This window comes from Notolepis coatsorum (assembly GCF_963971535.1).
Source record: "Notolepis coatsorum genome assembly, chromosome: 14".
NCBI lineage: Eukaryota > Metazoa > Chordata > Actinopteri > Aulopiformes > Paralepididae > Notolepis > Notolepis coatsorum.
In genome coordinates this window covers 36,124,329-36,146,658 of record NC_140178.1, presented here as the reverse complement: position 1 = coordinate 36,146,658, position 22,330 = coordinate 36,124,329, and the positions used below count along the sequence as shown (strand labels likewise).

The window sequence follows — 22,330 nt, the reverse complement described above, 5'->3', positions numbered from 1 at the left end:
TTTTCTTTTACACAGCGGATTGACAGTCAGTCATAAACTGTGCAGAGAGACGAGAGAGTCAGACCGTGAGAGAGAGAGACCTGAAGACATCAGGCAGGCTTCAGATTCTCCAAAAGACCACTCTGTCCTATTTGCTTTATTCCTGGGCCTGTCCAGTATGGGTTTTCATGTGGTCGGTCATGGAAAATGTTAAAAGAACACGCCAACATTTTGGGAAATTAGCTTATAGTCTTCTCCAGAGAGAGACAAGAAGATACCAGTTTCCTCTCTGTGCGTTCAGTAGAAAGCTATCTGGCTGCACGTTAGCCTAGCTTAGCACAATGAATGGAAGCGGACAGTGACGGGTAGCCAGTGGCGTCGTTTCAGTAAAAGGCAAGGTATGGCGAGGAGGGAGGGAAGGGGTGGGGGGGGGGGGGGTAGGGGGGAATGAAGGGGGGTTGGTGTTTTTTTTTTGTCAAATGAGTTGTGCAATAGTCACTTTTGGTGACATATATGACATTTAGGTATGACACAGGACTACACAAGCATTTTTAGTATAGAAATGTGTCAACAGACTAAAGCAGGGAACCACAATATTTTGCATACGAATTATGCAGAATGTAATAGAATGTAGTATCAAAAACACATTCACAAAAAGTATGGGTTACTGAATGCTGAACTGCACTGTTATAATCACTAAGCCATTGTAAGACCTGTGTCCCTGTATCACTTGTCTCTGCTGCCCTTTGATAAAAAAAACGTCCCTATGTCCATTTTCCTTTTTTTTGGGGCATATTTCAGTTAGTCACAGTAAAAGTCACCTAGTAAAAGTGAGATAATTGACAATATCAAAACATGCTAGGGCTGTACCGAATAGTTTGAAGCTTCGTTCATAATGTTGACATTCGAATTCTAAATCAACATAAAAAATTGTAATTAAAAAAAAAATAAAAATAATTTTTAATTTTAATTTTTTATATTTAATTTTTTCCAAGGTATGGCGAGTGCCATACCTTGCCATACCAGAATGACGCCCCTGCGGGTAGCCTAAGCATTGTCCAACTAACACCTCTCCCGAAGGCTACCCATCACTGTCCGCTTCCATTCATTGTGCTAAGCTCAAGTTTCAAGTTCAAGTTTCTTTATTAGTGTCAGGATGGAGGTAGGTGAGTTCCAATTGTGGTATGCAATCACAGAGACGGAGAGGGTGTACTCTTAAGCAGGTTCGTTTTAATAGTAAAGAACACAAAGAGTAATACTAGGATACAATGCCGAGTGGCAGGAAGAAGAGGGGATAAGATAATGGAGCTTAGTGGTGGTCCAGAACCGGAACCGCCCGCGTTATCTCCGAACACTATAATGAAGACCTGACGGATATCAAGCAGAAGATAGGAAGGTTAAATAGACACCACATTCTAACATTCCACACACACACCCGTGACAGCCAATCAGGAACCATACCCTAAGTGACAGCACTAAGTGACAGGGGAGACAGGTGACAGTAGCCAAGTGACAGATGACAGAATGGTGGGTGGTTCCAGACAGCAGTCAGCAACCAGAACGTAACAGAACCCTCCCCCGACGAACGACACCAGACGTTCACCTGGGGGCCTCGGGATTCAGCCGCCGGAAATCAACGATCAGGCTGGGATCTAAAATGTCCCTTTGAGGCACCCAAGAACGCTCTTCTATCCCGTACCCCTCCCAATCCACCAAGAACTGAAACCCCCTACCCCTCCGCCTACAACCCAGTATCCTCCGCACCGTGTAAGTGGGCTGACCGCCAATAAACCGAGGCGGAGGAATCATAGGCAGTGGCGGGGCCAAGGGCGATGAGAGGAATGGCTTCAACAGGGACACATGAAACGTCGGATGAACCCTCATCGAGCTCGGAAGCCGTAGCCTGTAAGCCACAGGATTCACCCGACGCACCACTTTAAAGGGGCCTATAAAGCGAGGAGCCAGCTTCCTGGACTCCACCCGGAGAGGGAGATCCCGGGTGGAAAGCCAAACCCGCTGCCCAGGACGGTAAACCGGAGCCGGACGACGCTTGCGGTTAGCCTGCCGCTGGGTTCTAACCGAAACCTTCTGCAGCGCCGTCCGGACCCGCTTCCACGTCCTGCGGCAGCGAGCCACATGTGCCTGGGCCGAGGGCACCTCCGCCTCCTGCTCCTGCTCGGGAAACAGAGGAGGTTGAAAACCATATTGACACTGAAAGGGAGACATACCGGTAGAGGAGGAGAGGAGGGTATTATGCGCGTACTCAGCCCAGGCCAACCTCCTACTCCACGTTGCCGGGCAACCGGCAACGTAACACCTCAAGACCCCCTCCAGGTCCTGGTTGACGCGCTCCGTCTGACTGTTCGACTGCGGATGGAACCCAGACGAAAGGCTGACGGAGGCGCCGAGACCGGCGGCAAACGCCTTCCAGAACCTGGAGGCGAACTGAGGACCCCGGTCCGACACGATATCCACTGGAAGCCCGTGGACCCGAAAGACATGCTGTATCACCAGATCAGCCGTCTCTCGGGCCGAAGGAAGCTTGGGGAGGGGAATAAAGTGAGCCGCCTTAGAGAACCGGTCCACCACCACCAAAATGGCGGTGAACCCGTCCGAAAGGGGGAGGCCAGAAATAAAGTCCAGGGATATGTGCGACCAGGGCCGTTTAGGAATAGGAAGCGGCCGGAGGAGACTTGCCGGTGCACGGCGAGAGGTCTTACTGTGCGCGCACACCGGACAAGCCGCCACAAAGGAACGCGTATCCCCCTCCACTGTCGACCACCAGAACCTCCTACGGATAAATTCCAGGGTCCTGGTGGCCCCAGGGTGGCTGGTGAGGGATGAGGCATGTGCCCACTGCAGCAAGCGTGAGCGTGCCGCCTTGGGCACATACGACCGCCCCGGAGGGTCCCCACCAGGATCGGGCTCCCGTGTCAGCGCCGACCTTACCACCTTATCTATGCCCCAAGACACGGGTGCCAAAATCAAGGCCGGTGGAATAATGGGATGGGGCTGCTCCTCCCAACCAGGAAGATCAAACTGGCGTGATAACGTGCATTCTTTCGCCGGTTAAGTTTAGGCATTTAGGAGTTGGTTAAGGTTAGGGTTAAGTTTAGGCATTGTTTCGGAGTTGGTTAAGGTTAGGGTTAAGTTTAGGCATTGTTTCGGAGTTGGTTAAGGTTTGTCTTAGAGCATGGCAATATTTATTATGATCGGTCCAAACAATGAAAGGATGTGCCGCCCCCTCTAACCAATGTCTCCATTCCTCCAGTGCCAACTTGATAGCCAACAACTCCCGATTACCCACGTCATAGTTACGCTCGGCTGGCGACAGACGGCGAGAAAAAAAAAGCACACGGGTGCACTTTCCCATCCTTTAAGCATCTCTGAGAGAGCACCCCCACCCACCGCGATGTCAGAAGCATCCACCTCCACAATGAACGGAACCTCTGCATCGTGGCGGATCAATACAGGAGCGTAAGTAAACCGACGTTTGAGATCGCAGAAGGCAGACTCCACCCTAGGCGACCATTCAAAGCCAGGGAGAGAGGCCTTAGTGAGAGCTGTTAACGGATTGGCGAAGGCGCTAAAGTTGCGAATAAAGCACCTGTAAAAATTTGCAAAGCCCAAAAACCGTTGTAACCCCTTGAGCGACGAAGGCCGTGGCCAGTCCAAGACTGCACTCACCTTGGCTGGATCCATGCGAAGATCACCCTTCGTCAACACAAAGCCCAGGAAGGAAACGGTATCAGTGTGAAACACACACTTCTCAGCCTTAACGAATAGTTGATGCTTGAGGAGACGGTCTAGCACCTCTCGAACGTGCAGTTGGTGTTGCACCATATCGCGATAAAACATTTGGATATCATCTAGGTAAACAAACACCGACACCCCAATCAAATCTCGCAGCACGTCATTAACCAGGGCTTGGAAGACTGCCGGAGCATTAGCCAAACCAAAGGGCATGACCAAATACTCATAGTGACCATTAGGCGTATTTTATTTTACCTTTATTTTACCAGGTAGTGACTTGAGATCAAAGATCTCTTTTTCGAGCAAGACCTGGCCAAAATGGCAGCAAAAACAAAAACAAACATACAAAATACACAAAACACAGACAGAGACATAAAAGGCAAAGTGGGGCAAGGGGATACATTTGAGCTGCAGCAAACTAGATTGAATGGGATTGGGGAGATTGGAGGGTAGGGTAAAAAGGTAGAAAGAGGATGGAAGGTGAGGCTTTGCAGGAGGTTGCTGGGGAGAGAAGGTCAGGTTAAAAATAGAAAATATAACACCACATTATGCAGTGAAGCAGCGACATTCTCCCATCTCATTCTTTAAAATGCCCTTAATTTGAACTTTAAAATCAGATATGGTAGTGAGGGCCTGCAGTTTAAAAGTTTTTTGAAGTCCATTCCAGGCAGAGGGAGCAGAGAACATGAAGGCCCTTTTCCCTAACTCTGTGCGGGTTCTGGGTACTGAGGCATATAAATAGTCCTGGGATCGTAAGCTGTAAAATGGGTTTGATGTGATGGTGAGGTATGAACCGAGGTAAAAAGGGAGCTGACCAATAATTGCTTTATAAATGAAGGTGTACCAATGAGGCAGTGTCCATGAGCGGTAAAGGATATCGGTTCTTGATGGAAACGTCATTCAATCCCCTATAATCAGGGGATGTCGAAGGACGTATGTGCCCCGCAAGCAATGCCTCCTCAATGTAGGTGTTCATGGCCAAGGTCTCGGGGCGTGAGAGAGAGAACATACGCCCGCAGGGCGGGGAGGTACCGGGTAGGAGATTAATGGGACAGTCGTATGATCTATGAGGCGGTAGTGCTTTAGCACGCGTTTTGCTAAAAACGTCCGCCAGGTCCCAATAGATCTCAGGAACCCCTATCAAATCGGGATTAGAGGGTAGAACAGAATCTGCGACGCTCCCCACCATCCTGGAGAGAGAAGAAGGAGACAAAAGAGAAGAGGGGGGGGGAAAGGGAATGGACAAACTCTCGCCGAAGACCGACTTCACGTCGACCTCCATTGAAAGTTCGCCTGTGCCCCAATTAATATGACGTCTGCAAGAAGCCAACCAGGGATGACCCAACACCACAACAGAATAGGGGGAGACAATAACAAATAATTGATACAATAGGATACAATGCCGAGTGGCAGGAAGAAGAGGGGATAAGATAATGGAGCTTAGTGGTGGTCCAGAACCGGAACCGCCCGCGTTATCTCCGAACGATATAATGAAGACCTGACGGATATCAAGCAGAAGATAGGAAGGTTAAATAGACACCACATTCTAACATTCCACACACACCCCTGTGACAGCCAATCGGGAACCATACCCTAAGTGACAGCACTAAGTGACAGGGGAGACAGGTGACAGTAGCCAAGTGACAGATGACAGAATGGTGGGTGGTTCCAGACAGCAGTCAGCAACCAGAACATAACAATTAGTTGTCATACAGAAGTACAGAATACTTTTATACAAAATGCTTCTTTCTGTTTCGCTCCAGAGACTGTGCTATAGGCAAAGATAGATAATAAAATAAGTATAGCAAGCAAGTATAAAATAGAAGTCAAGTACGTAGACAAAATGTTCAGTATATACATATATACATACAATGCTCTATGTAGAGTAGAAGTAACTGAGACTGAGTTACCATACAATATACTATACAGTGCAAAGCAGAAGTGGGATGAGGTACAATTTAGGTACAATATAATTTACAGTAAGGTGTAATGAGGTATGGGTTGTAGTGCAAATTCTTTACCGATAAATATAAAGTGTGCTTAGGTGTACTAAAGTGGTTAAAGTGGGTGCTGCAGTGAGTTGTATGTTTAAAGTGAGTGTGTGCGTGTGGATGTGTGTGCTGTGAGTGCATAAGGCTATAGCTATAGGTTAGCTATAGGCTAACATGCAGCCAGATAGCTTTCTACTGAACGCACAGAGAGGAAACTGGTATCTATCTTCTTGTCTCTCTCTGGAGAAGACGGTAAGCTCCCCAAATGTTGGCGTGTTCCTATAAGCTTTTGAAGGTATGCATTTGAATTCGAGGCTATAGCAAAGATCATAGTGTAATACAGTGTGATAAAAAGAATAGTATTGCGACAAAGAGCGGTTGCCATGGTATCGTGTCAGGCACAGTGGGTACTCATCACAGTCTCACTGCTACAGTCAAGTTCAAACAGCAGCATCAAGTATCAGGCTTCTGTATCAGGTTACGTCTCTTAACGGGGCGTGGCTTTGATCCTGGCATTCACCTAACCGCGTTAAAACACGGTGAGAACTGCCGCGCTGACACCAGGGAATGATCTGACCCTTTAATCACATTTACAAGGCCCATGGGGGCAATTTGACCCTTTAATAACCCCTGACCCGTCTTGTCCTCTGACTCTAGAGTCCTTTATCAGAAATTCTGCTGAGATTTCCTTCGTGTGCTGGTGGTGGGGAGAATGTTTCTGCTGAGGTTAGCAAACCAGAACCACAGGGCTTGAGGTCCTCTCATACCCCAAGACGGAATCACCGTCTGATTAAATCCATTGGCATACAGTTAACGGGAGTTACGGGACGTGTCTTTGTGAAGCTCTCCCCCTCATTATGACTTCATTTGATGCAGCAGAATGAAGGGGCGAGAGGGGAAATACAAGAAGAAGTAGGGGGGGGGGGGGATGTTGTGACACACATAAGTGTCACAAGGCTCATTTGTCTTGAGTGTGTGTGTGTGTGTGTGTGTGTGTGTGTGTGTGTGTGTGTGTGTGTGTGTGTGTGTGTGTGTGTGTGTGTGTGTGTGTGTGTGTGTGTGTGTGCACGTGCGTGCGTGCGTGCGTCTTGTGTCTTTGTGTCACACTCACATACCTTATGTGGGCACGGAAAATAAAGAATAACTGTCGATGTAGCCGAACGCAACGCTGTGACTCATGTGTGTGTGTTTCCTGTGAAGCTGAAAAAACTCCCCCGCCTATTGATTTGCGCCGCGCCGTACCTCCGATTACACCAGCGAGGCCACTGAACCTGACGACTCACACAGAAACGAGATGGAGAAAACAGACAGCGTGCATAACAAAAGGAGAAGGGAGCAAAAAGGACAGACACAGACTGATTAAAGCGAGAGAGCGAGAGAGAGAGAGAGAGAGAGAGAGAGAGAGAGAGAGAGAGAGAGAGAGAGAGAGAGAGAGAGAGAGAGAGAGAGAGAAGGGGGAAAGGGAGGGAGTGGCCTATACAGTGAAGAGTGAAAGTAAAGTAGGAAATAAATGACATGATTCAGCCTCACAGAGACAGATATATGGGTATGAGAGAACGTGAGAGAGTGAGAAATAGTGTAAGAAATAGATTGAGAGAGAGAGAGAGACAGAGAGAGAGAGAGAGAGAGAGAGAGAGAGAGAGAGAGAGAGAGAGAGAGAGAGAGAGAGAGAGAGAGAGAGAGAGAAAAACACTGAGGGAGGGAGAAAGAATGAGGGGAGATCTCTCTAATTGGAGTGGATAGACAACGAGGCGGACGGCCTCCCTCCAGACCATTAGAGAGTCCCAGGCGGAGTGGGTTTGTTCCCAGGAGGGGAGAGAGAGGCTTGTCTTGTGCTCAGCCATGGGGAAGAATCTGGCAGGGGAGCCTGATGAGTGGAGATGGGCCAGGGGAAGAAGATGGGGGCCCCCATTGTCCTGTCCATCGCCGCTGATGAGGAAGAGAGAGAGGGGTGGGGGGTGGATGAAGAGAGAGAAAGGGGAGGAGGGGGTAGTGGGTTAGATACAAAAAATGGAGACAGTGGGAGATGAAGACAGAGCATGAAAGAGAAGAGTGTTGGAGAAGGTGGAGAAGAGACAGACGCTGAGATGCAGACAGGAAGAGACGGGAATGAAGAGAGAGAGAGAATCTATTCTAAAGGAGAGTCGGTAAATGAAGGAGAGAGAGAATCTACTCTAAAGGAGAGTCTGTAAATGAAGGAGAGAGAAAATCTACTCTAAATGAGAGTCTGTAAATGAAGGAGAGAGAGATCGAAGGCACAGATGGAAGAAAACCTGACTGAGATTGAGGATAAGGTAGAGGGACAGAGCGGGGGGGGGTGACGTGAACTGAACTGTTGGACGAGGAAGAAAACAGGATGACAGTCATAATGCTGTGGTTACTCCGTTTCCTGTGTCCCTCCAGTCGCTCTCTCCTGATTGGACGAGCGCCGCGTGGTCAGGGCGGAAGTTTACAGTGAGGTCCTTCCTCCTCTGGAAAGAGACAGTGGAGGATCGGAGAATCCTGTTCTGATAAGGCCACCTCGGGGCACGGCGACCATGAAATGACAAGAAGCGCGGGATGTGGATTGATTAGTCGTCTCTCCCGCGGGTTCGAGCAGGCTTGCTTGCTTTTTTTATAGGCCAGAGTGAAAGTCGTGCTGTCGTATGGAACCAGAGATCTTGAGGGATCTCTATAGGAACAGATGTCGCCGTCTCATGGCAAAGGAGGTGGATAATTCCTCCAAAGTCAGGCTACATTTGATGACCCCTCTAACCTCAAGATATTTGAATGAAAATGGCCTCAGTGGAACCACAGCAGTTCTCCCCTTTACATCTATGCCCAATTTTAGGCAAAAAACATACTGTTATTTATATGTTATTTTCTTTAAAAAAATATATATAATGGCCTATTCCTGCATACTGTGGTCCCTAAACAGTCTTGGAAGTGCATCCATTGGGAATGCTGTAAAGCTGAGGCTCTTGTGGATCCAATGAACCCAGTTGAATTCATGTGTGATGAGGTGAGATAATGTGAGTTGTAGCCATTTCAATGTAGAGAGACTGTTTTTTTTCTTCTTTTTTTAAACCTGACCCACTGTATAACGTGACCTATCGTGACCTCTAGGATGATCACCATCTTGTGAAACTTGTGATACGGAAACTAGAGGCCTAGTACAATGAAAATAAGTTTGGTATCCAACCAGAGTGAAAATGTAACAGTAAAGTGCAATAGTAATATACAATGTACAGGTGATTAAACTGGGTATAAAATATATAAATTAGTACTACTGAGTGTAGTGCTAATCACATGTATGTACAGAGTTGTAATATTAATATGTACAGTGATACAGGTATAAAGACACTATGGTAATAAGTCATACTGGACGGCAGCGTAACTAGTAAGAGTAGGTAAGGAATATGTACAGATATAGATATAGTATCTACAGATATGTAAAAAGGATGAGGATAGATGGATAGACACCAAATGACAGTGTGAACTTTTCTGTTCCTCTCAGTCTTGTTGTCTTAATGTGGTATTTTGAAGGGATTTCTGACATTTCCTTTAAATTCTCAAGGGCTCAAAGCTGGCTCTGTTTTGCACCAAATCTGTGTGACTAAGAATTACTGCAGCAAATTATGAGACAGTATTATGACAGCAATTGAGCACGGGAATGGCTATAATCAGGCCATCAAATAATGTCCTAAGCCCCTATACCTGTACACTCAGACCCCCTCCCCACACACACACACACCACACACACACACACACACACACACACACACACACACACATACACACACACCACCACCACCACTTTTATCTGTTGCTGTGGCATTTATTGGCGTCACCAGTGGCATCTCTGCTGTCACAACAGTGGGTCATTAAATGTTATATAATGCTGAATGATGATCAAACCTTCCCTGTCATTTGCATTGTGAAATCCAGCTTGTGTTTTAGTCTAAAGCACAATGAGGAAATGCAAACATGTAAACAGAAAGTCACATTACATAAGATGTCCCTTTGTTTAATTTTCAAACCTTTATTTAAACTCAAGAGGCAACTGATGTTTCCCGCATTTACAGTCACATCGAGTGTACATACAGAAATAAGCCATAATATTAATATATAAAATCAAACAGCGTATAAAATCATAACAATATGACAACAAGGCGAGGCAAAAAGCAACGATAACAAATCAATTAAAACATGTACAACTTGATTGACAAACTCTGCAACAGAGGGGAGAATCTCAAGCTTTAAGGACATTCCATGAGCTAGGGGCATCATAACGAAATGCAGATTTACCCTGTTCTTAGTAAAGGGACCTCGAGGGCTTGAGGGACCTTAACTCATTCAGCGCCAGGGGTCGCTGTCTACCTTCTGGGTAGAACGCCATCGCTGTAAGTCAATGGGGCGCTTTGTTCACTTGCGAGTGCTTAAAATATATGAAATAGTATAGCTATGGATCTAATACACCCGTCGATTGTCAGTGAGTTGCTTCCAGTCAACATGCACAAAACAGATTGTTTTTTCATCCGTACATTTCCGTTTTATACCGTGGTGAATAAGAGTATATTTCCAGAGCATTCTGTCTAATCTCAAGAAACTCGAGCAAACTGCGCTTCAATGTATTTCCTTAGAAATCGTGCCATTTGTCGCTTGATTTATGAATCGTTCTGAAAATAACGCTAGATTATCGGTATTATATGTGTCATCATGCGCGAACAGAAGCGGGGGCTGAAAAATCGATTCTCAGTGCTTTGCCCGCAGCCAACGTCAGAAACACACACACACACACACACACACGCTCCGATGGTGGCGAAAGAAACATCGGATTAACCCAAGATTCGTAACATAGAGTCCTTACCTGGTCTTTGATGTCCTGCACAAAGATTAATCCAATTCCTGATCGCCATTCCAAATATTGATCGCGTTTATTGATCCAACGTTATATGTCCGAAAGGCATAATCCACGATGCTCTCAGTCTCCCCAGGCAATGTGTTATAAACGTTACTTGTAGCGACTATCCTGATGTCCTGGTAGACGCTCGGTTGGGTGCGGGGAATCCTCATCTTTGACGCGCAATTACAAAAAACATAATGTCCAGTCGGTGTCACCTGCCGTTGGGTGAAGTTCCCATTTAATTGAAGTACTTAACATAATACATGGTTGATGGCCAAACAATAGTTTCTGATTAAATGCTGTTAATAATAGAGAGTAATAGAGAATATGAGCGAGGGTACGTGCGTGCGTTCATGCGGTAAAAACCGTGAGACCTCTCCGTCACCCATACCTTGATACCTTGATTGCCGTAGCCTACACCTGTGCCTTCATTCAAAACCCATGCGCTCCGCGCTGCCACCCAGTGATGAACTTAACACTTTGAGCGCCACGCCTGGTTTTCCGTTTTACCGGCTGAATGCCACCATCGGCGCCAATGTTAACGTTAATATCGCCTAATCTATGTTTTAAATTATGGCTATGTGTCTAATCTGCCCATCGCATTATCAAATACTATTTTCCAGTCAGTGCTGTGAAGGCAGATTGTTTTTTTATCGCGTCGTTTCCGTTTCAGAGCAGTTAGAAAAGCCCCCATTTTGATATAAAAAACAGCTCATTCTGGAGCATTCTATGAAAATCGTCTTTTAGTGGAATATTCCACAACGTTGATATTCGTCTGCCTTTTTATGAATCGTTTTCAAATAAACGCTAGATGATCAATATTATACGTGCACGCAAGCACATTACGGCCGCGCACTGATAATCGCTCCGTTGATTTCCTCACTGACTTTTACAGTGAAACCGAAAGAGGACATTTCACAAAACAGCTTATAACTTCATCAAACTTACTCTGATTATCCTAACACTGATAACATAGAGTCCTTACCTGACATCAGATGGTATCCAACTGGTATATTCCAATTCCTGATCACCATTCGAAAAAATCGATACGTGTATGGATCCAACGCGATACTGTAGATCTCCATGATCAACGGGGATCTGAGGTTCCAGAATGAACTGTGGTAACCCCGGCTGGATCAGTGAACTGGAAAATGTGGAGTACCGGATTTTTTTCCCCATTCATTTTCATTGAGTCCATTCCAAAATCACTTATGTCATCTGGGAGACGACAGGGGGCGCTTTTTTCCACAGTGATCGCCGGCGCCCCTCGGCTATACTCGGGTAGGCTCGGGTGATGCAATCATTTTTCAGATCGCTAAAAAAGAAAAAGAAAAAAATTCCGAGAAATCTCGTGAGTGGCTAGCAACCACCTATAAAAAAACAGAGAAATCTCGTGAGTGGCACGGAAAGTGTTAACAAACTACAAACTTAACACAAAAACAATCAAATAGCTCCTACATTACTCTTGCCTGAGAAGGAAAACCTGGACCGGACTTGTTAGATCAGCGTACAGCCCAAGGGGAAGGGATTTCAATGATGTGCAATACCGTCTGGAAGGCGTAGGCGGCGGTATTTGCCCTTTGCGAGCTCAGACCCATTCCCAATGATAACATCAGGCTGGATGGATGAAAAATGAATGGATATAGCTAATAAAAGAAACAACGATAATACACGAGATTTCTCGTGATTGGCGCTCAACGCATGGCAAGTTAACCGGACTTTTTCTGTGATTGGCGCTGAATGAGTTAAGGACCAACCAGTCACTAGAACGGGTTCCATAGGTTCCAAAATTCCATTCCAATAATGGTGTAATATAAGGAGGTAGCTTACCAATAAGGGCCTTACAAATGAACAATTACCAGTGTTTGTTACCAACCTTCTCATAAAGGACACAGTGATGAGTGTCGTATCTACTATTAGTGATGAATCTGAGAGCAGAGTGATGGTAACTCATGGTGTAATGACATTTAAATATTTTGCTAAACATAATGCTCCTTCCATACGTCTCTCCTGTGTCATCGTCTCCAGGTTGGCGACAGCGTGATGGTGATTAGCCGCAGTGGGCTGTGGCAGGAGGTGGCGGTGGTGCCTGCTAGCCACACCTTCCCCATCCCAGAGGGGATGAGCTTCGAGGAGGCAGCCGCCCTCCCCGTCAACTATGTCACCGCCTACATGATGCTGTTCGACTTCGGTAACCTGCGACCCAACCAGAGCATCCTCATCCACGCTGCCGCAGGTACGGAACGAGGAAATATTTAAATATTGTCACTGAAGCTTTGGCAATATTGTTAAAGGTGCTGTAAGTGGTGTTTTTGCAGTGTGGAGTTCTCTCTCCTGATTGGATAAAGTGGGGATACCAGACAATTTATTTTCTGTTTACTTCAGAGCGGAGGGACTGTTACTGACCCATGTCACTGACCAAACACTCTATGTCAGTGATGGCTGTCGGAGTAGAGCTATTATTTTAACATGTAGACCGAAAATAATACCACACTACAGCACCTGTAATGCAACATTCATGCAGGGGTGTAAAGTACTTGAGTAATTGTACTTCGTTACAATACTTAAGTACTGTTTTTGGGGATTTGTACTTTACTTGAGTATTTATTAGGTTTGTATACTTGTACTTTTACTCAATTACATTTCAGACAAAAAAACATACTTTTTACTCCTTACATTTAAAATGCAGACCTACAAAGTACAAAGTACAAATCTCGCAGGTCCAACAATTTTAATTAGTATATTTGTTTCTCTGGCCGAACTAATGTTAACGTTATTAACTTATTAATCCTGCGGCCGCACTTTAAAACAGCCAATCAAATCCCAATCAATGGGAAATGAACCTGCCCATACCCATGCTGATTGGTCCTTGTGCAAGACTAGAAAGCGGGGATCTTTGATTAAACACCTGCTATCAGAAGAATAGACAGTCAGAGTGCAATCATTTTAATGTTCTTTAATTTCAGCATTGTCTATCGCAGAACATATTCCATTGTGGGCCGAGTCGAGTGTATGCTTGGTTTCATTCCAGCCTTGCCTAAACACCATGCTGATGATTTCACTAATTCGCTCACCTCTTCAACTAACTCACCTGGTGCAATGTGTAGGTAAAATGAAAACTTGGCCCACGATGGAATGAGTTTGAGACCCCTGGTCTATCCCTTGCAATAAAAAAAAGTTTTTACTTTTACTTTTTAGTACATTTAAAAGTAAAAACTTTTTGACTCTTACTCAAATGTGTTTTTAGCCAGATACTCTGACTTTTACTTGAGTAAGATTTTGAGACGGTACCCATACTTTCACTTAAGTATAATTTCTGGGTACTTTTTACACCCCTGCATTCATGCCAATAAAGCACTTGAATTAAAGTGAACTGAAAATACAGCATATGTCAAAAAGAATATAGGATACACACGCATTATGCACACACAGAGTACACCATACATAGTATGGTGTTACACCCCCTAACACAGACGCAGTGTGTGGATGAATGATGGGTTTAAGGCAACACCCAGCTTTTTTGTTCTTCAGCTGCTGTTTATGCATGCCTTTCCTATATGAATTATGGCTATTGGAGAGAGTCCTACTGTTCCTCTATGCGAGTAATGCCTCTGCACCAGGCTGAGATAGATCCTATACGCACACAGGCTGATAGTTGGTCTACAGAGGGAGCATTTGTGGAGCACCTGGCACCTGGGGTGTGTGTGATTAATTGTGTGTATACACTATCAGGCCAGCTGGAGAGAATGGAAGAGCCATTACCCTAAAAATATTGTGTGTGTGTGTGTGTGTGTGTGTGTGTGTGTGTGTGTGTGTGTGTGTGTGTGTGTGTGTGTGTGTGTGTGTGTGTGTGTGTGTGTGTGTGTGTGTGTGTGTGTGTGTCATAATGTCCATAAGTATGTCATATGCAGTGGTGGAAAGTATTTTTACTCAAGTACTGTACTTAAGTACAATTTCAAGCTACTTGTACTTAACATGAGTTTTCATTTTAGGGAATTTAATAATTTTATTCCACTACATTTCAAAGGAAATATTGTACTTTTTACTCCACTACATTTATCTGAACCGATCAGTTACTAGTTATTTTGAAGAGAAAGATTTTGCATAGAAAACATGGCAAAATGTTTGAAAGCCTGACAACTGCAAGAGGACATAACCAGAACAGCATAACTGGACCACATACCACTTTAACATAACCTGTAGAGGTCAATGGATCGAGGCTTGAATGCTCCCAAGCACTGGAACACACAAACGTCATGTAGAATGTGTACTTTTACTTTAGATACTTAAGTACATTCAATAGCAAATACTTCTCTACTTTTACTTAAGTAGAATTTGAATGGAGGACTTTTACTTTTACCAGAGTACTAATTTATCTGGGTATTTCTACTTTTACTTAAGTAAGGGAGCTGTGTACTTCCTCCACCATTTACATTTACATTTAGTCATTTAGCTGACGCGTTTATCCAAAGCGACTTACAAGTTCTGTACGACAAGTCATCAGGAAGGGTACAACTCTATCAGCTGAGTAACAATGTTCATCAAAGTGTTGCATGCTACAGTGTAGGTTAGTTTATTAGGACAAGTGCATGACAGTAAGGTTAGTTAGGGTTAGATTATTTTTTTTGGAAAAAAAAATCAGATAATGGTTAAAGAAGTGCGTCTTTAGTCGACGGCGAAAGATTGGACGGGTTTCGGCTGTCCTAACTGGGGTGGGTAGTTCATTCCACCATTGTGGGGCAAGGACTGAGAATAGGCGACTTCTCTTTGATGACCCTCCCGGAGCTTGGATAGGAGTAGGTCTGAGGCGGCCAGAAAATGCAGAGCGTAGGGGTCTTGAGGGTGTGTACTAGTTAGAGACCATTGACCGGAGGTAGGCGGGAGCGGTTCCCTTTGCGGCACGGTATGCCAGGTCAAGGGCCTTGAAGCGGATTCGTGCAGCAATGGAGAGCCAGTGCAGGTCCCTAAGAAGTGGGGTGACATGGGCCGACTTCGGTAGGTTTGAGATCAGGCGGGCCACTGCGTTCTGAATGAGTTGAAGAGGCTTGGTGGCAGTGCGTTGCAGTAGTCGAGGCGGGAGATGACTGTTGATTGGACGAGGAGTTGGGTGGCTTCTTTTGTCAGGAAGGGGCGGATCCTTCTGACGTTGCTCAGGAGGAATATGCAGGTTCTGGTTGTCGCTGCGATGTGAGCAGAGAAGTTCAACTAATCGTCGAGGACAACACCAAGGTTCTTGGCGGTCGGGGACGCGGTCACAGCTGCATTCTCGACTGTGATGGAAAGGTCGGTCAGGGGGGAGGATTTGGCCGGCAGGTGGAGCAATTCTGTTTTGCTTAGGTTCAGTTTGAGGTGGTTGGTCGTCATCCAGGCGGAGATGTCAGACAGACAGGCCGAGATCCGCTCAGAGACGTGGATATCTGAATTATCTGAGGGAGGGAAGGAGAGGAAGAGTTGAGTATCATCGGCATAACAATGATACGAGAAGCCATGAGACGTGATAATGTTACCCAGTGATTTAGTGTAGAGGGAGAAGAGAAGGGGTCCTAGGACCGAGCCCTGGGGGACACCCGTCCGCAGGGGGCGGGTGGCCGACAGGGTCCCTCTCCATGACACTTGGTAGGAGCGGTCATTGAGGTATGATGTCAGCCATGTCAGCGCAGAGCCAGCCACTCCCATTCCTGCGAGGGCCGCGAGGAGGATCTGATGGTTGACTGTGTCGAAGGCTGCAGATAGATCTAGGAGAATCAGGACACTGGTCATATGTGTACGTATTGTATGTGTCGACGCAGTGAGTCAGTCATAGTTGGGTGGAGATGGCAAAGAGAAGTGAACACAGATGAACTTTATTGTAGTATTGTATGTGTGCTCTCCATGACAGCTGATTACATCAATCACTGTCTCGACTGGGCACCTAGGGACCACCGGCCCAGGTGTGTGCAGCCCTTGACATTAAACACTGTCGTAATGAGATCGGATGTGAGATGAATTCATTATCGCGACATAAGAGTCGTGTTCGCCAATGGGACACAGGGACCACGGCAGCTAATGGATTCCTAATCACGAATGGATGGTCCGGAGAGAAATCCACGAGTGGCCGTGTTCAACCATTATGGCTCAGTTGATGTAATCCATCAGCAGGGACGTCCTCCGGAGTGTGCTGTACTCTGCTTTCCCCCCAGGTTTAGATGAGGCGAGGCCTGCAGTTTCTCAGGGCCGGCTGCCAGGTGTGGCTCATCAGCTGTCCACACATGAGGATTGTAAAAGAACCGAATGTATGACAGAGACATTTTTGCCTTACAGTTTCTGTTAAGAATTCTTGAATTATTGCTAGAATTCTTAATTTTTTTTTATAAAACATAATATCCACATACATATTAAATATACACACTTCCCTCATTCTTTGCAAAATTACCCATTTTAAACTCTGCCCTCTTTTCTTGATCCTGGTTAGTCATCTCATTAATTTGAAATGTGATGTCTAGCATGAGGCAGCAGCAGCAGTAGATGTCATAGTAGCAGGAGATTTATTCTTAATGCTTAATTTAGTTCCAAACACCTTCTCCCCCGACTCCCCCCCGAGTCATGTGACTATCCTCATTTTAACATTCTGCTAGGTGCTGCATGCTGGGAAGCGTAGTTTCCAACATGGGAACCTGTCAGAGTATGTTCTTGTTGCTAGCCTCTGATGAGAGTCAGAGATCAAAGATGTCCGCCATGGCAGACCATGCGAGAAGGAGAAGTGGAAAACGAGAGAGAGAGAGAGAGAGAGAGAGGGGGGGGGGGGGAGAGGGAAGGGAGAGAGAAGGGCTGATTATGTAAGTCTTTGACTGTCTTGCTTCAGGAGACTTGTCAACGCACCATTTAAACTCCATATTAAATAGACGCTCTCCTCATTGGAGTGTCATATACAAGACTAGCCACACACAACACAGCATTCTCCTCTGATCAACATGTTTCACATCACATCACACCCAGACAAGACCATCACCTTTTAAATCATATTTACCAGCTCCATTCCAACTGCTGAGTAATACCATTATTATGCGGGGGGGGCATGAGGACAGGCAGCAGATGAGATTTCATTCTGTATAATGTTTTTATTGGAGGCCCATCGATCAATGGCTGGCTTCTTAGTGTAGCTGCCAAAAGCTCATAGAGTTTGATGAGCAACTCTCTATGGTTATTGTCACCAATCAATGTAATTTACTGACGGATAGGCCTATTCCATTGGTTCTTCCTCTATTAACCTCTATTGTGGATGATCCTTGCTGTTGAATGAAGTATTAGGCATGGTTATTACTTCAAAATGTTGTCTATTCCAGATAACTAACTGCATGTTTCAAAATGTTTAATCAGTAACATCTAATTTTCAGTACTTTTGGATTACCATACTTTACCTTTACCCATAGAAAATTAAGTAACATTTCAGAGACTGTAATTTTAATGTTTAATTTCATAAAATGTTCAACCTTTATTTATTCTTGACGATACATTGAGGTTTCCCTCATTTCCAATGCTGTTGAGAATTACAGGCATATTGAAACACAAAATAAAAAGAATGGAAAATAAAATCAGTTCAGAGAATTATAGATAATAAACAGGACAAAAACACAGATTACATTTGTTTGTTTTTATCATACTAGAACCATTAGTAACCAGTTATTTCAAAATATTAATCAAAATGCTTTTTTCAATTCAATAAAAAAAAGAAATTTTAAGATTAACTAATTATATTATATTACCAATTGTTCTAGGTTAATGCAATTTCATTATGTAATCTTTCATTTTCTCCAATTGGAAAATATTAGAGTGAGATGATTAGGGACTGCATTACATCACTCTAATGCACCTTTCTATGGAAGTGCTAACAATGATTTCAGTATCTGTATTCGATTATAAGCATTGTTGCACTTGATCGACATTTAATGAAGTCATAAAAACAATGTAGTCAATGTGATCAAATTAGCATCAATAGTGCTATTCATATACCTACCACTCAAGTGTGTGTTTGTGTGCTAAAGCTTATCTTATCTTAGCTTATCTTAACACTATCGCGACCACTGGGCTGAGTCTAATTAATGGCAAGAGGACCGGGGAATGTAAACAAACGTGTGTCTTTTTGTAGAGCTAAATCTATACTTTATAGTATTGCTATCTGTCCATTCTCATTGTCAATTGAGTTCATAAACCGTCCCTTCAAAATGGCTTAAAGAAAAAGAAAAATGCATCAATAGGTTCTCATTTTATAGCGCCGTGAATATAAGCTTTATAGCGGATTTGGTCTCGTATATTTTCTGGAAAGCTAGATAAATGGCTAATAGCTGCTAACGTTATATCTAATGGCATTTCCGTTTTACAGATGCTAAAGAAATAACTCAAACTGCATATGATCGGGACTGTCCCAAAGCATGTATGCATGAAAGGGGGGAGGGCGGGGGACGTTGTTTATTATTATTGATTACCAATAACAGTGTTCGTCTAACTAGCCACATAGGCCGTTCGCCTGGATGGCTATCAGAACGGTGTCTGATCGGGCTGTAATTTACGTGAAGGGGATCTTACCGTTGTCGGGGCTGATCCCCCCGAGCATTTCCCCGTTATCGATCGCCATCTGGTAGATCGATATGTCCATTGGCTGATGATAAATTCCCTTATTGCATGGTGAAATCTGCGATCCGAAACGTATCCCGTGCAACAGACAATAGCTATCGCTTCAGATGAGTAGAAAACTACAAAAAAAAATAAAAAACTTCTGCCACATGGAACACTCTATTATCGCGATAGCGCCCCTAAGAGGATCTGGCCGGTATTGCACCTTCTCGAATTCACAGACTAGGGTAGATCTGCAGTGCCGGTCGGCGACCTTGAACAGGTTATTAAAATGGAATAAAAGCAATAACAACTTGCCACGTATTTATACGTGATTCTGTCCACAACGCATGGATTCGAAACACATATAAATACGTGCTTCGTCCCCAATGTGTTAAAGGGGAACTATCTTACTATTTCTTTCACTATTTGGGCAATTTTACACAATTCCTGTGAGTCTATGGAACACATCTGTAATCTTTAAATTTTTCAAAATGTACAGTTGCTATTGCATGCACTCATCTGTGTTTCACCACACACATGAGTGCATGCTTACCAACTGTCCGTCTGCAACACTACTATCACCGACATCTAAGAAGGGAGATCCCCCCTTGAACGGCCCTTCTAAGGTTTCTCTCCTCCACATTGCCTGTGGAGCTTTTTTCCCTATTGTTAGGTTTTAGTGAGTTTTTCCTTACCTTCGCGTGGGGTATGTCTGGGAGTGCTTGCATTCTTTCATTTATTTGCATTCATCTAAAAAATGTTTGGACCCTATGGTATTCTTGTTCTGTTCTTGACTTATTGTTATGTTGTCTTCTTGACTTGTTTAAAGAAGACCTGTACGGCCCATGGGGACATTAACGTGTGTTGTCGGGCCCTATAAATAAATTTGATTTGATTTGATTTGATTTGTAAGGTTTTTTTTTCTCAAAAAAAATCATTGTTTTGTATTTCTAATCAAGTACTCTAAAACAGCATTTTTCCACTTCAAGATTTCAAGCTGTTTTGAGGCTGGGCTCCGCCCATACTCGGAATGCGATTTGAGTGACAGACTCCCACCTGTAGCTCCGCCCATACTACTCTACTAACGTCAAAGTGAACCTAATACACAAACAAATATAGCTCAAGCATACGTTTTCAAATACAATACAATCCACAAAGGGATGACACCGAAGCAGGTACCCATGCCATACAATTTTGGGTATAGAGAAAAATGACAGGAAGAACTCACACACACACACACACACACACACACATGGTGCTTGTACTAGTTAGATTTAGATTTTCTTCGCGCAATAAACAGAGCTAAGATAACCCCCCCCCCCCAAACACACACAAGGAACATAATCATTCATTCGCAATACACACAAGTAGGTCTACATATATACAACGAAGCACAGAGCTAAGATAATGTTAGCTAAGCTAGCTTGCTCTCTCACTCCGTCTAACACACACACACACACAGTGCTTGCACTAACGTTAGACTTTCTTGGCGCACACACACACGGAAGAGTACCGTAATACACAAACGGATGAATGAATGAGGTCCTACTGCTAATTAACTAATTACGACGTACTGTATGTACTTACTGATTCGATGCTTTCTTTCCGTCCCGAATACTTGGTATAGGCTAGCTCCCTTCTTTAGCAACAGCCAGGAAATCACTGCAGCATTATCCTTTGTCTTTGCTAAAATCCAAAAACGAACTTGGCCCATTGCTTGTGGAGCACGATATCATTATCACCTTATGTTATGGATGGATCATCACCGTTTGTCCTCTTCCTCTTCATAATTAATAGTTCGCCATTGTAGGGTCGCCGAAAACAAACTTGGCCCATTGATGACGGATCACGACATCATCAGGGAATGAATGCAAGGACATATTCACTGCTTGGCAGTCAGGAACAGCACAACGTATCTTGCCCGTTTTGCTCATAACGTTTTTAAATGCTAACCCAATGCTAACTCACTGTTAAACTTAAATTCCATGCATTTGCTTGCGTACTGCAATAAATAATGTTTGAGTGTGTTCACCTGCGATGGCTGGCAGCTGGCAACAAACATAGAGGGGGCGGGCGTTATTATGCAGATGTGAAACTTTTGACGTCAAAGGTACGCTAAATTTCAGATGACTCACTTGAGTGAGGGACAATATTGTGAGATGAGAATTGGAAGAATGCGCCAAAATGAGAATTAGAGACATATATCCTATTAATATAAGCCCAATAAAGCGATGTAGTTCTAGAATTCCAAGATAGAATTCTGAGAGAAGATACACAGAAAAATACGTAACACCTGAAAGGGTTAAGAACCAAGTTTATTCCTCAAAGAGTTCAAACTGACGGCTCTGTCGGACTATCACAATAAAAGGCTGATGTGTGGCTGTGTGCAGTGAAAGGCTGATGTTTAAGTTTAAGTTTAAGTTTATTTGGATCCCCATTAGCCACAGCAGTGCTTCCTGGGGTCCATAACACATCAAATACAGTTACAGACTTACATTATACACTCAGACATTCACATGGCATACAGACAAATAAAAAAACAACAATACATACTCCTAATCAATTCATAATACAATACAACAATACATACTCCTAATCAATTCATAATGCAATACAACAATACATACTCCTAATCCATTCATAATATAATACAGCATAATATACAATTTAGCTTTTTCATACATTATCTATGTTTATATCAACCAATTATTCAATCTTCTAATAATATATCCATATCAGACACATACATTTTCATTTACGGTACATATATCCCTATCTCCTTATCAGACACATACATTTTCATTTACGTACACACCTTTAATATCTATTAGTGTAACTGAGGGGTACAATTCCCTGACTGTATTGAATAAGTATGGTATCATTAAACCACTACTGAGTTATGTACATTACTACTGGCCATACAGTACACAAGTATATGTGATGAACACCCACACAATAACACGGCTTAACAAGGAAAGTACTGTTTGTAATATTTATTAGAAGAGCACCAAGATTATCTTACATTTATTAAGAATTAGAGTTGCGCTTGTAAGGCGAAGAATGTGCATGAATAGGTCAAGAGCGTAAGTCCATGAGCATATTACGAAGGGGATAAGTAATACCACCTGTA

The 22,330-nt window shown here is 44.0% G+C and overlaps 1 protein-coding gene across 1 annotated transcript in view; it reads left to right on the top strand.

Annotated features, from left to right (window-relative positions):
* The window catches only part of vat1 (vesicle amine transport 1), a gene marked incomplete at its 3' end in the record, with an annotated part of 57,567 nt that overhangs the window by 2,978 nt on the left and 32,259 nt on the right, over window positions 1-22,330 (top strand). Inside the window, exon 2 of the mRNA XM_084329077.1 lies at window positions 12,637-12,844. Coding sequence (XP_084185203.1) covers window positions 12,637-12,844 — 208 coding nt within the window. The remainder of the gene's footprint in view (window positions 1-12,636; window positions 12,845-22,330) is intronic.